The 14,715-nt window shown below is 37.5% G+C and overlaps 2 protein-coding genes across 5 annotated transcripts; one reads left to right on the top strand and one right to left on the bottom strand.

Moving 5' to 3' along the window:
• Positions 1-1,030: 1,030 nt before the first annotated feature.
• LOC108980443 (protein LOL1-like) lies at positions 1,031-3,586 on the bottom strand. Of its 2 annotated transcripts, XM_035693788.1 has the most exons (6): positions 3,523-3,586; positions 2,993-3,148; positions 2,651-2,764; positions 2,367-2,480; positions 2,109-2,218; positions 1,031-1,335 (listed from the first exon to the last, which is right to left on the bottom strand). In XM_035693788.1, exons 2-6 carry the CDS (start codon positions 3,051-3,053, stop codon positions 1,294-1,296), a joined length of 441 nt encoding a protein of 146 aa, XP_035549681.1. In that variant the 5' UTR covers positions 3,054-3,148; positions 3,523-3,586; the 3' UTR covers positions 1,031-1,293. The 2 variants fall into 2 exon arrangements, with proteins under 2 accessions (XP_035549681.1, XP_018806915.1); XM_018951370.2 differs by lacking the exon at positions 3,523-3,586 and having other exon boundaries at positions 2,993-3,211.
• Positions 3,587-5,004: 1,418 nt separating this feature from the next.
• On the top strand, positions 5,005-8,120 carry LOC108980446 (MND1-interacting protein 1-like). 3 transcript variants are annotated; one of them, XM_018951374.2, is made up of 3 exons: positions 5,005-5,255; positions 5,393-7,078; positions 7,412-8,007. In XM_018951374.2, the coding sequence occupies exons 2-3, from the start codon at positions 5,402-5,404 to the stop codon at positions 7,928-7,930; spliced, it is 2,196 nt and encodes a 731-aa protein (XP_018806919.1). In that variant the 5' UTR covers positions 5,005-5,255; positions 5,393-5,401; the 3' UTR covers positions 7,931-8,007. The 3 variants fall into 3 exon arrangements, with proteins under 3 accessions (XP_018806919.1, XP_018806918.1, XP_018806920.1); XM_018951375.2 differs by having other exon boundaries at positions 5,100-5,255; positions 5,373-7,078; XM_018951373.2 differs by having other exon boundaries at positions 5,054-7,078; positions 7,412-8,120.
• Positions 8,121-14,715: the final 6,595 nt, after the last annotated feature.

Here is a 14,715-nt window from a genome sequence, read left to right as displayed (position 1 = left end):
GCTTTCAAAGAGAAACAGAAGTTGTGGCTGAGGATGAAATAAATGAGCATACTTGTTTCTTCCACGTGAATTGTTGAATCAGCCTTCGCAGCTGATTCAACAATTCAAATATAGATAACATCGGAAAAGATGCGTTAGCAGCTGATTCAACAATTCAAATATAGATAATGATATCTATCTCATCTCATCATTATAATTTTTTTAACACAAAATAAAATAAATAATTTAATTTTTTTAAATCTCAAAATAAAAAATAATATTAAAAAAATATATTTTAATAATATTTTATTCAATTTTCAACTTCTATCTCATCTGTGAAAACAAACAATAACTTTCTTTACTACTATTTTACTATCCAACCGTTTTTTTTTCTTCCTTTTGCTCTTTGAACTTGGATTAAAAATCTCAGAACATGACCTTCTTGTATAATCTAAAAGAAAATAAATTTAATCAACCAACGTAATCATATAATTTAATTAAAAAAAATTAAATTTTATAAAACTTGACATTTTTTTGCTCTCCGAGTCAATTTTTTATAAAATTAAATTACATGATTACGTTGATTGATTGAATATATTTTCTTCTAAACTATATAAGAAGGTTATATTCTAAAATTTTTATTCCAGAATAAAATAGTAAAAAAAAAAAATGAAATAATAAAACAGTCGGAAAAGATGTGTGTCATTAGACTCATTACCGTTAAAATATTGCTTAGCTGTTCTCAATAAAGTAACGAGGTACCGGTTGGCCTCTTTGTTGTGACATTTTATGTGCTCATGAATTAAAGGCTATGTTGTCTTTAATTATTTCGTAGAATTAATCCTTGTACTGAGGTTATTCATGAAAGTCATGGTCATAAACATCTATCGTCTCTGAAATATCTCTTTGGTACCAAACATAATTTTCCATTGGTTGCTGCCAAGACATTGTTTCATGCACTCGGACGAGTTCAAAAATCAAAAGCAGAAATTATCTCATGCAAAGGATTCTCGTGTGCTTAATGTCATTAATAAATACACACTCGTCAAAGTAAAGGAAAATGAACTTCTTCTTATCTGAACAGTTCCAAAAGCATGCACTCAAAAGTCATCTGACAGAATAGTTTTCATACTTCTAACTCCAACTTTATTCATCATCAAAAGCATCACGCATTAATGCTAAAATAACTCTGTACAACTGACGAAAAGAAAAACCCTCGGCTTGCTGAAAGATGCACTGATGGGCAGTTTCATGATATGAAAAACCAGGTTGTAGAATCTGTAACAACAACTTAGTAGCTCATGTATAGATGTTTTAATTGTTGAACTTCTGTTCAGCACTCGTGCTTGCTGAGGCCTGCATCATCATCCATTGACATCACCATTAACATGATAAGAACACAGATCAAAAAGGGGAAGTTTTAGAACTAAATAGTTCTCATGTTATTTTACATATAATATCTGTGAAATTATCGCTTGTACCAAAAGTTTAAGTTGATGGGAATAGTAGATTAAATTATTTATTTTATATCTTAACACTCTCCCTCATGTGTGGACTAGACTCTCCTCTCCCTTAATCGATGGTCCAACACGTGAAATATTTAATAAAATGAGGTAGAGTGTAGAGTTAGGACGGTTCGAACTCAGGACATGACCTGCTCTGATACTATGTGAAATCACCACTTGTCTCAAAAGCTTAAGTTGATGGAAATAATAGATTCAATTATTTATTTTATATCTTAATATCTCTCAAAGTTATGGGGGTAAAAGAAGTGGTTTACATATTCAAGGATATCCACAATGCTGCTTATGAGCACATTTGAACTGGTGGGCGGTTCAAGGCGGATTTTGTGTGTTAGAGTTTTGGATAAAAAAGGGGGTGATGGAAAGTCTTTTGATCTAACATTGTTATTCTTTTCCTGGCGTGATTTGCTTTCCCTCCATATCATGCTGGCCTTGAAGCTGTATTTATTTATGAACTCAAACAAAGTTATCCACCTTAAACAGCAGCTAACTCCAATTTTCTGATTAGAAGTCCTGTCGTCTTAACTTTGAGTCACATACATTAGGAGGAAACTCTTTAGTTCTATCAAAGTGTACAGATCGAGTTTAAAAGAAAGATGAACTGACCCCAACTGATGTCACAAAATTGCAGACTGCACATTTCACGGTTCGGGCTCCATATTGGTACATCAATAGCATCCTGCAGTTGCAACAATTGACGTGCGCCACCTGGTTTGCTGTTACAGACAGTATGCATGATTTCTTGTTTGCTCAGTTGGTAAGGTTTTCCATCTTAACAAATACTAGAGATTAGAGAACTTATTTTGGAGTTTCAAGAGGGAAAAGGATGCATTTCGTAAATCAAGTTATGCAGTAAATAGTTACCTTCCATGGCTAGATTGACTGTGTGACAGCAAGAGCATTGGACGCTTGTTGCTCCACGGATGAACATGAGCAAGGTGTGACAGCCGCCACAAACCAACTGGGCCATTTCTGTGCCTGTGAAAGAGTAATACAAACAGAAAGTGACTGTTCTTTGGACTTGTCTACTTACTTAGTGCGATAGAGATTGAAGAGAATCAAAACTAATTACAAGTTTCGATCGATATGGTATCAGGGTTATAAAAACAAAGAAGAAATTAAGAGATGAAAAAAAAGACACAGCATACCTGGAGGTGGCACAGCAGTGACTGCGTGGCAAACAGCACAGCAAACAGACATTGCTCCAACAGGGTAAAGTAAAAGGTTTAGACATCCAGAGCACACAAGATGGCTCTGTGCACCTGATGATGAACATAGATATAATCTCAGACTTAATCACTGATAGAAGCAATATATATCTACTTGTTAGGATGATGAGCCAAAAATAACTGCCTTGGGAAGATCTTTTGCTAGTCATTACAGGGTACTGGAAAGATGCCTAGATTTCTTGACTAATCCTGATCTTACCGAAAAGATAAGAGAATCTACAGTTTTAAAAGCGTAATCTTGCATAGAACTGCATCAGATACCATTTGCAGGTGGTGTATATGGCGCTGGAGGTGTCGGATATGGAGCAAGCGGAACTGGCATAATAAAATCTCACAGAATTACTCTTTTCTCTTCCAAGCTCTTTCTAGTTCACTGCCAGAGACATGCAGAACGCTCTAATCCTCCCATTCTTATTCCTGGATGGAGCCAAAAATAAAATAAAAAAACGAAAAAGACCCGGGTCTGCCAGAACACTTCAATTGATAAGAAATTTGAAGGCAAACATCAATGAGATTTATAAGAAAAGAAAGGTGAGAACTTGACAGACGATGTTGTCAAACAATTATATGTCAAACATAACGACCAAACAATGGAAAAAAGTAGTATTATTTGAATTAATGACAAAAAGTGGTGTAGTCAATTGATAGTTAGATACATTGCCACGATAATATTACAGTCATTCATCCTCAGCCACATTTCAATCTCTTCCTACCAATAAGGAAAGAAGCTAGAGGAGAAAAAAGGGGGAGGAGAGAGAGAGAGAGAGATTGTAGAATGAACAACTACGTACTTCGACAAAGAAGGGAGAGAATTGGAGACGTTTCCTTCAGTACAAACTTTCAGATTTTAAACAACCCGTCAAATTGTCAATCGATTCAGTAGCTATAGATATATCGTGTACACTCAGTAGCCACGGATTCAAATGTGGGTTGTGCCACTTAGTTTGGGTACCGAAGTATTTTCAGGTATTATTTTATTATTATTTATTATTATTATTTAATATTCTATTATTACATTTTTATTACATTTTAATATTCTATTATTACATTTTTATTACTATTCACAGAATATCTCACTGCCTAAAAGTAACCTCTCTTATTTGTTATTCTAATGCCCATGACAATTGACAAATAAGATTATTACTTCTTTTTTTTACAAGAAACTAAAGAGTAAAGTTAACCCAAGAGATAATCTCGTTTACATTCAAAATTTATCTTAACTCATTTCATCTCATCTCATCATTATAACTTTCTTAAATTTCTACACAAAATATAATAAACAATTTAATTTTTTTAAATCTCAAAACAATTTTTCTAAATTCTTACATAAAATATAATAAATAATTTAATTTTTATTCTATTATTCATAAATTATTTCAATCTATCTCAAACTTATTTCTGAATTTAAACCAGGAAAAAATGTATAATAGTGGTTAGTTTATGCCTTTTGAAGAATGGGTCTAACGAGCATTAATTATACAAAGGAGTTATTGGTACCGCATCAATCAATACAACCGAGAATGATAAAATTCATGATAAAGAATAACATTGTTCAATAGAATGTTCATTAGCAATAGAGTGAGAGTAAAATATATGCCGACCAAGTTATATGTAAATGATGTTTATTTTGTTGCAGTCTCATTTTTGTACATTTAAGATTCTTAGGCTCGGTTTGGATTGACAGTTAAGCTTAATTTTTTATACATAGATTAGTTTGGATACTGAGTATCTTATTACTATTTATCATTTTATTATTATTTTTTATTACTATTCAATATTATATCATTAATTTTTTATTATTATTTATAGAATATCTAAGAATACTTTACTATCCAAACACAACTATCTCAACTTATTTAATCTTTATAACTTTCACAAATTCCTACACAAAATACAATAAATAATTCAACTTTTTTAAATTTTAAAATAATAATAATATTAAAAAATAATTTTCTAACAATATTTTATTTAATTTTCAACTATCTCATATCAACTCACTATCCAAACCTAAACTTGGTTTTAATATTAACAACATTTTCTTTTAATCTTTCCAACTAATATTTAAGAATCTCATTTATTATGGATTAACCTTCATACATGTATATGATACAAATTAGGATTTTAGGTAAGTTTTTTATATTAAAACGTGGGAATTCTTTTTTGTTTTTTCCTTAATTTTTGGGCATGTATTTAGTGGAAACTTGAAGTTGGGCTTAAATTAATGTTCAAAGAGGACAGAAATATCAAACAAGACTTTTACGTTCAAACTTGGAAGGGCCCAACCCCAAACTATTTCCTAACTTGCTTTTCATGGTCCGCACCACAAACAGAGGCACCTCTGCTCTGATCATGAATCCATGACATCCATGTTTGGGCACCCAACACCTAACCCCATATCAAATTGCCTCTGCAATTGCATGGCCGTCCCTTGTCATCACCTTCTTTACAATCTCTGTCTCGTGCTGCTGCTGCTGCTGCTGCTTTCGTGCAGAATCAAAACGCCGATCATCGGCAAAAACGCAGTTTGAGCCTCTCTCCCTCTCATATCCCATCAAAATCTCGTTCTTTTTTTCATACAAATTAATACCCTTTTTCTTTTTGTAATTCTATCACGCTTCTTTATTCATTTCTCTGGTTATAGTCTTATATATATACACACAGTACACGCACATGGGTTGCACTCTAAGAGAGAAGCACATCCGAGCGAATCGGAGGCTCCGATCGGTGAAACCTGAATTCGGTCCGTGTGCTCACTTGGACAGAGAATCAAGCTCCAAATCCGTATTTGATTCGGGTCTCAAATCCGGGAAATACCGTCTGGATCATCTGGGTCTCAAGGACTCGATCCAAAACCCTGATTCTGATGACCCTGATTCCGACGATAACGGGTGGGGTTACTGCACCGAGGAACAGATAGAAGAATTTCTGTTGAAAAACTTGGAATTCTTGTACAATGAAGCTATATCTAAGCTTGTTGCATTGGGGTATGACGAGGATGTCGCCCTAAAGGCGATATTGCGAAACGGGCATTGGTATGGAGGCATGGATGTGTTGACAAACATTATGCATAACTCATTGGCTTATTTGACTGGTAGTGGTGGCGGTGATCGTGGTAATGGTGGTGGTGGTGGTGGTGAGAATGCTAGTGGTATTGGGGTTTCCGATGATTCTGAGCCCTTATTCACGGATTTGAAGCAGTTGGAGGAGTACTCGCTCGCAGGTATGGTGTGTTTGTTACAACAGGTTAGACCAAATTTAAGCAAGGGTGATGCAATGTGGTGCTTGATTATGAGTGAACTTCATGTGGGTCGAGCAAGTAGTATTGAAATCCCGGTGCTCCCTTCGAATATGGGAAGTAAGGGTCTTGGTAATAGTCCTGCTGTGTCTAGTAGTGTTGAGAGTGTTAGTGATCGTGGTGTTGTGGCCCCGGCACTTTGTAGGTTTCATGGTGGGTGGGGTTTTGGGAATGGGGGAAGGTCGGAGTTTCCGGTTGTTGGGTTTTCCTCATGTGGAACAGAAGTGACTTTGCAGAGAGATATCGAATGCCCAAAGAAGTTTACTCTTTCTCCTTCAATGAAGTCATTGTTAAAAAGGAATGTTGCAATGTTTGCTGCTGGTTTCCGAGCCAACTCAAAACAGCTGCAGCCACTGTCCCAAGCTTGCCCAAGTGCTTCATTCCACGGGGATGCTCATGTTGTGTTGGGGGAAGCTGATCAGAGTGAGGAATCTTTGGGTTTGAAGAACCAAGAGGTTGTGAGCTCGGTTTTGAGTAAATTTCGCGATTTGAAACTTGATGAGAGCTGGGATTCTGTGGCAGAAGATCAAAAGGATGAGATGATTGTAAATCTACTTCATCAGGTTAAGGATCTCAAGCAACAAGTGATGGACCGGAAGGAGTGGGCGCATCAGAAGGCGATGCAAGCTGCAAGAAAGCTTTGTCATGATCTGACTGAGCTTAAGATGTTGAGAATGGAAAGGGAGGAGACTCAAAGGTTGAAGAAAGGGAAACAGACTCTCGAGGACACAACCATGAGGAGACTCTCAGAGATGGAGAATGCATTGCGAAAAGCCAGTGGTCAAGTGGACAGGGCAAATGCGGCTGTGAGACGACTAGAGACTGAGAATGCTGAAATTAGAGCAGAGAAGGAGGCTTCTAAATTAAGTGCATCAGAGTCTGTCACAACATGTTTGGAGGTTGAAAAGAGGGAGAGGAAGTTCATGAAGAGGCTTTTGGCATGGGAAAAACAAAAAACTAAGTTGCAGGAGGAGATTGCTGACGAGAAACAGAAGATTAAGGAATTGCAACAACTTCTGGTTCGGATCACACTGGCTCAGAAAGAAGTTGAGGTGTGTTGAGAATATTAATTTATCTGTTTCATACACACATAAACGCGCACACACAATTTGCATGGGATGATATTCTTTTACCTTTTATGAATAACTTAATACACTCGGGTTGAGGTGTGCTAAGAATATTAATTTACCTGCTTTCTCACACACAGTTTGCATGGGACGATATTTCTTTGTGTTGGTTTACATGACTGTTATTTTTCATGTGCATGTTCTACTGTCTCAGTTAGGCGCTTTTCTTATATATTCGGTTATATAGTTTGCAAGTTTACATGAATTCTTTTGCGTATATCTCAATTAAACTATGTGCCCAAAATTCTCCTATTGCAGTTAAAGTGGAGGCAGGAGCTGAAGGTCAAAGAGCTAGCCTTGGCTCAAGTGGAGGAGGAACGTCACAGCAAGGAAGCTGCTGAGGCCAGTAACAAACGAAAGCTCGAGGCTTTGCGCCTAAAGATAGAGATAGACTTCCAGCGGCACAAGGATGATCTTCAAAGACTTGAGCAAGAACTTTCACGTCTTAAAGCATCTGCTCAGACTACGGAATCGCATTACCCATTGAATATGATATCCTCGGCATACAATGAGGGAGCAAAACCAAGAGGAGAAACGATGGCTAAGCTGCTTCATGACATCTATGGTCTGGAAGATGCCTCAGATAAAGAAGCCAACTGCGATAGGAAATGCATGATTTGCATGAAAGATGAAGTTTCTGTTGTTTTCTTGCCGTGTGCTCACCAAGTTCTATGTGCTAACTGCAGTGAGGGTTATGATAAAAAGGGTAAAGCTATTTGTCCCTGCTGCAGGGTTCCAATTGAACAAAGAATCCGTGTTTACGGTGCAAGTTCATAGCTTGTTTGGTTTGAGTGAATTGAGGGGACTGATAAATAATACTTGTAACAGCATTACAAAAGAGGGTTTGCCTTTTACCGCTTTACTTACATATTTTGACTTTTCTTTTTTAAGCTTTTTTCTGGGTTGGCTTGGGCATGTACACTTGCTTGGATGGAGATTAAATTTTGCAAGTTAAAATTCGAAAATAGTCTACGTTTCAGGATTTAACCTTCGATTACTTGCATAAAATTCCGGCTGCTGGACTTTTTTTTCCAACTTTTTCTACTAGATATAGTTATAGGATTACAAGTTCCGCACCCACTTTGAAAAAAGAAAAGTGAGGTTCATTATTGAAAAATGAAAATTTTCATATGGTTCTTAAATTTGTCTATTTTTTTTAAAAAAATTGCCCGTATATATATTTTTTTCTATTACATAGACTATGCCTTTTGAGTTTTAAATAAAATCTTCGATTATCTATCTATCCAAAAAGGAAAAAAAGTAAAAAAAAGTTATGAGGGGCTTGTTTTTCTTGATTGTTTTCTCACTTATATTCTTCATTTTTTTTCTTGTTAGTAAAGATTATTTCTCATCAACTTTTGATGTTAATTGTAACGCCCCGATCCTAGAGGGATCGAAGAGTTACTTCTTATCACACAAATTTACATTTCAACAATATATTTATAGACTCCAAATTCTTAATGCTATATAAAAATTATTGTTTCAAACCAACTATCTCAATATAATTAACCTCCCAAAATACTAAATCATTAGAACACGATAAAATTACTAATGAAATTCGCCAATAGTCATAGAAACATTCTGTGCTTAATCCACTATGCTTAAATCATGTCATCCATGCTCCATAATTTTGATTCTCAACTGAAATATTCAAATTATCTGAAAAATATTGTGAAGATAAGGGGTGAGTTATCAACAACTCAGTAAGCAGAGAACATATAATAATATGTAAACATGAGCATTTACAGAATTCAGAATGCAGAACAAAACATTTAATTTCATAATGCAAAATCAGAATATTTATTTTCAGAATGCAGAATCAAAACATGTTATCAAAATATCAGAGCGAAACTTTCAGAAACATTCTTATTCAAAAATTTTTTGGCATAGCATAACTGAGCATCATATTATCACCATATCAGAGCATCATATCAAAACAGAAGTCATGTTTAACCCTCATGGTAGGGTCTTGTACCACCATTATACCTAGGGGTGGGCTCCGACTCCGACGGAGTCGGAGTTGTCATTTCCGACCTCCGACTCCGATAAAAGTCGGAGCCAAAGTTCCCCTCCGACTCCGACTCCGAACGTAGTCGGAGTCCGATTCCGATCGGAGGTCGGAGCTCCGACCTCCGATCGGAACTCCGACTGGAGTTCGGAGGGAGTTCCGAACGGAGGTCGGAGCTCCGACTCCGAACTCAATTTCAGATTTTTTTTTATTATTATTATTTAAATTTTGTTGTTCAATTTCGTTTCAGATAGTGGGCAACATATATATATTTTTTTAAAAGTGAACCATCTACAAATATTTGGTTTATTCAAGAGTTTTCAATAATTTAAATATTCGTTCTGATTTTGTTACTGAATTTTGATTATATATTTAATTTGTTTTATGTCCGCTTGAAATTTAGCATTAAAAGTGCTCATGACTCATGAGTTGAAAATTACACAAATTTAAAATTTTATAGAAAAGAATGATGGTACGAATTTGTATAATTCGATTAATTTCAGTTGGATAATAAATTATAAACTTTTGAGAGAGGATGGATAAGTACTAATAGAAATTATAGAATAAAGAGTACTTATCCCACGTATTTGCTCGGGATATAAGTACATAAATATAACTATATAAATAGTTTAAAAAGTAAATAACATGTATGATGCAGCCATAAGTTATAACAGTCTCATTTATAACGTAATAACAATATGACTCAGTCTTGAAATATAACTACATAAAAATTAAACACGGGTTTCACTCAAACCCCAATGTTCCATTGGTCACGCCTGAAATGAAGATAGAAAGTAGCAATCAATAGATGAAAAAAAATTGATAATAAAAAATTATATACGGTAAAAGAATAATTTGATTCTTACCAAGAAATGAGGTTCTCTCAACTCCATCCCAACTCTCAAGTAGCGTCCGTTCCAAACTCTCAATCATCGGTAATTATGTTAGGGTTCACAATTAGATCTATAAAATCATAAAAAGTAGAAGTTAGAAACATTAAAAATAATTAAATCATCATTTAAAAGCATATAAACTTACCCGATTCAAGCCTATAACTCTCGGCATCAACGCCAACGGTATCTAGTCCAATGGGCGTTTCACTTATCCAATTCTGTGTGCAAACGAGGGCCTCCACGGTTGACGGTGACAATGAACTCCGATAAGCATCCAACACGCGACCTCCAGTGCTAAATGCCGACTCTGAGGCAACCGTAGTGACAGGAATGGCTAGCACATCTCGGGCCACACGGGAAAGGACTGGATACTTGGTGGAATTAACTTTCCACCAAGTTAATAACTGAAATACATCACTAGGTGCCTCGACAGCTTCCATAAAATATCGTTCAACCTCAGATGTACAATGCATAATATTCCTTGTTGACATGAGTTGATGATACTGCCGTATGACACGATTGCCTCTAACCCCTACAGATGGGTCAGTATCACCTGAGGAAACTGTCGATCCTGTCGGCCTCGAATGTGAGGAGCTACCAACTGCGGATGAAGGCTGAGCACTAGTACTGTAGTGATGATATAAGTCATCAACATTACTTTTTAGCAATCTAATAAACTCTCCAGCCTTCACTGCCCCGAGGACGGAATTTACCCAAAATTCTAGAACGGCCAACTTAACTCGGGGGTCAAGGATCACAGCCACAAATAGCAATCTATTTATCTTCTCAATATTCTCCCAATATTTATCATATTTGATCTTCATCCTCGTAGCCATATCAGATAACAATCCAGCAGAGTCAGTACAACTATTTTCCAACTGGAAGTGAAGCTCCGAGAGCTCACTGAAAAATGAGTTCGCAGTCGTATATTTGGATCCAGATAGTCGCATGGTTATCTCATAAAAAGTTCTTAAAAATTCAACAAAATAACTCACACTGGTCCAATCATGTGCGTCTGGCGCACCGAGCCCCTGTCCTGCTGGCTCCAACAAAGCATACCTCAGGCCCCCATCCTCGACCTCCATCCGCTCGAATGCTTTTTGGTACTTCTGTGCCACATCCAACATCATGTATGTAGAATTCCATCGAGTCGGAACGTCCAAGCACAGCATACTAGAACATTCAATCTTCAAATCTTCTGCTATTGCTTAAACTTGGCAAGCCTTTGAGGGGAACCCCTCACATATCGTACAATGTTGCGGACTCGGGTTATGGAATCATGAACCTCTTTTAATCCCTCAACAACTATGAGGTTAATGATATGAGCACAGCATCGAACGTGAATAAACTCGTGGGCCCGAATGACATCATCTCTCACCGTCGTGTTCCGCTTAAACCAATCAATTGCTGTTTCATTCGCACTGGCATTGTCAACTGTAATACACAGCACTTTTCGAATTCCCCAGTCCTTTAAACAATCATCCATCTTCGCCCCAATGGATGCACCTTTATGATCCACAATTTCTTTAAAACCAATAATTTTTTTATGCAAAATCCACTCACTGTCAATGTAGTGTGCTGTGATACACATGTAGCAGACGTTCTGTATGGAAGTCCATGTGTCAGTCGTAAAAGACACTCTCTGGCCAGTGGTAATAAACATCTTCCTCATCTCCTCCTTGTCCTTCGCATGCCTCTTCATACAATCTCGCATCACTGTATACCGTGATGGAATGGGAAATCGTGGCTCAACAAAATTTAGAAACTTTCGAAAGCCTCTTTTCTCGACTGTGGTAAATGGCATCTCATCAGTAATTATCATCTCTGCAAGCATGTCCCTCAACATCTTCTCACTGTATTGAGGGATGACCAATTTCTTAGTCTGTGTACCATCAGTGGCTGTAGAAGTTTGGTAACTGAGGTTGGTCTGATCAGTGGCTTGCAATCCCTTCGCTATCTTATATCATTGGCAACCATTTAGATGTGCTATTAACACACTGGTACCTTGCTTCTTCGAATGGCATCCACAAAGTGATCCACAGTAATGGCATCTTGCCACTGGGTTCGCAATTTCACCAGGAATTTTGGTGAAATGCTCCCATGTCCACGACCTCTTTTTAGAAGGTCGTGGTGGTTGATCTTGCTCAATGGGCATCTCCTCCTCCTCGTTGAACATATCTTCATCCTCTATATCAACTGGGAGTGGGAGTCGACTACTCGCACAAGATGTAGCTGCTCTAGATGTAGCTGCCCTAGATGTGGCTCTAGGGGTGGAAGTACCCACCGGTGTAGGAGTTGTAGCATTGGCATCCGCCACATCCCCTTGTGGACGATCATCTCCACTATGTCTAGGATCCATATCACAATCAATGAAGCTGAAAAAATTAAATTAGAAGCAAAAAATTAGTTTAAAAATAAACTAGGCTATTGTATTATACAATAGGACATGTATTATTGTATCATAATAATACATGTATCGATGTATTATTACATTGAGGTTCGGTTGATGTGCGCTTGACTCAGACGAACCCATCCAGATGGGTTCGCTCGACGTGCGCTCGACGTGCGCTCGAGCAGAAGCCATACAGAGAGGTTCGCTCGACGTGCGCTCGACATAGCACTCGAGCAGAACCCATCCAGAAAGGTTCGCTCGATGTGCGCTCGAAGTAGCGCTCGAGCAGAACTCATACAGAGAGGTTCGCTCGATGTGCGCTCGACGTGGAGCTCGAGCAGAATCCATCCAGAGAGGTTCGCTCGACGTGCGCTCAACGTGGCGCTCGAGCATAATCCATACAGAGAGGATCGCTCGACCTGCGCTCGACGTCGCGCTCGAGCAGAATCCATACAGAGAGTTTCGCTCGATGAGCACTCGACGTAGCGCTCGAGCAGAACTCTTCCAGAGAGGTTCGCTCGATGAGCGCTCGACGTAGCGCTCGAGCATAACTCTTCCAGAGAGGTTTGCTTGACTTCCGCTCGACATATCGCTCGAGCCAATGTTCAATACAACGTGCGCTCGACTTGCGCTCGACACCTCGCTCGAGCGCAAGTCTTCAAAAAAATGTAAAATTCATGTTTTTGAGCGCCGTGTTGGGGACTATATTGAATATTCAATACACAAGAATCACAACTGCTGGCTCCAATTATAAGAGACGTGCTTGAATTAAATTTAGGGCTCATAAATTTAGGGCTCACCGTAGGTGGAAGGCTGGAAGCTGAACAGAGGGACGGCGGCAGGGAGGAGCAACGACGAACGGTGTTCTGAAGAACGCGAGACGGAGGGTTCACTGGTTCAGTCACTGGGACGGGAGACGCGAGAGAGAAGTGAAGAAGGAAGAAGGAAGAAGAAGTGAAAAGGAAGAGGAAGTGAGGAATGAAGAACACCGTTCGTGAAGAAGAAGCCCTTCAAGAAGGAACTTCCGAACGACGCCGTTCCATATTAAGTGGAACGGTGTCGTTCAATAATATTTTTTTTTAAACCCAGCTCCAAAATCGAGCTCCGACTCCGAATAATTATTCGGAGCTACTCCGAATTCCGACTCCGAATTCCGACAACTCCGACTCCATCGGAGTTGGCATCGGAGCGGAGGTCAGACAGAGTCGGAATTTTGCACACCCCTAATTTTACCTGTGGCAGAGCCATATACCACTATTATACTCGTAGCAAGACCGTATACTACTATTATGCCTGTGGTGAGACCTTAACGGAACAAATCATTAAACAGAATCAGAAAATTATGCCAAAGATTTTTTAGATGCCACATCATATCAAAACAAAGTATTGAACAGATTCATATCATCTTCACAAAATCAAAACAAATTCAGTGCATCTTCACATAATAAAAAAAAAATCAGATCACCTTTTCACAATCATACCAAATTTTTTTATATTTGCTCTTTTTGCACAATTCAAAAACAGAATGCCAAAACTTTGTTCATGTCTACACCAGTCATGACGGAAAATACTTTCTCTTTTATACATATTTAATGAGAGTAATACATAAACACATAACTGAGGTTGTTTTCAAGTTTTTTTTTTTTCAAAACATAACTTACATATTTTTCATAAATCAACCCCAGTTCATATCTTTTTAATACAAATTTTAGCATAGGAATCCTGCTTACCTGACTTTTGCTGTGTAATGTCTAAGCCTTGATTTTGAACACTAGTAATATCAACACCTAAACCAGAAAATACTAATATTATAAGTTTATAACCTATTTCCAATCTATATAAAATAATGGTGTAAGCATTTAGTTCATAAACAATGATTTAACTATACTTAATATTAAAACAATCTTGTAGAAACAATGAGTCTAGTTAATGTGAAGTAACTGAGCCCAAAAACTCAAGTTGAAAATGAAATAAATCAACTAACAAAACCCAGGCTACAACAGCCAAAGGCCCAAGAGAACATTTTTAACATCAAATGTCAGGGAACGCGTGACAAAGAAGAAGGGTAGTAAGGTCACGAGGCTTAAAAAATATTGAGGGGGTATTCTTCGCTTATTTCGGAAGACTAAGTCACTAAGGCCTGTTTGTAATTTGGATTGAATTGAGATCAACTCAGTTCAGTCTAATTTTAAGTTGAGTCTAACATCTAAATACTCAATTCTTAAATTATTAAAATCATCTCAACATAAAATCTCTTTACACATGGAAC

Source organism: Juglans regia, chromosome 9, assembly GCF_001411555.2.
Source record: "Juglans regia cultivar Chandler chromosome 9, Walnut 2.0, whole genome shotgun sequence".
Taxonomy (NCBI): Eukaryota; Viridiplantae; Streptophyta; class Magnoliopsida; order Fagales; family Juglandaceae; genus Juglans; species Juglans regia.
This window is presented reverse-complemented; position numbering and strand designations above follow the sequence as displayed.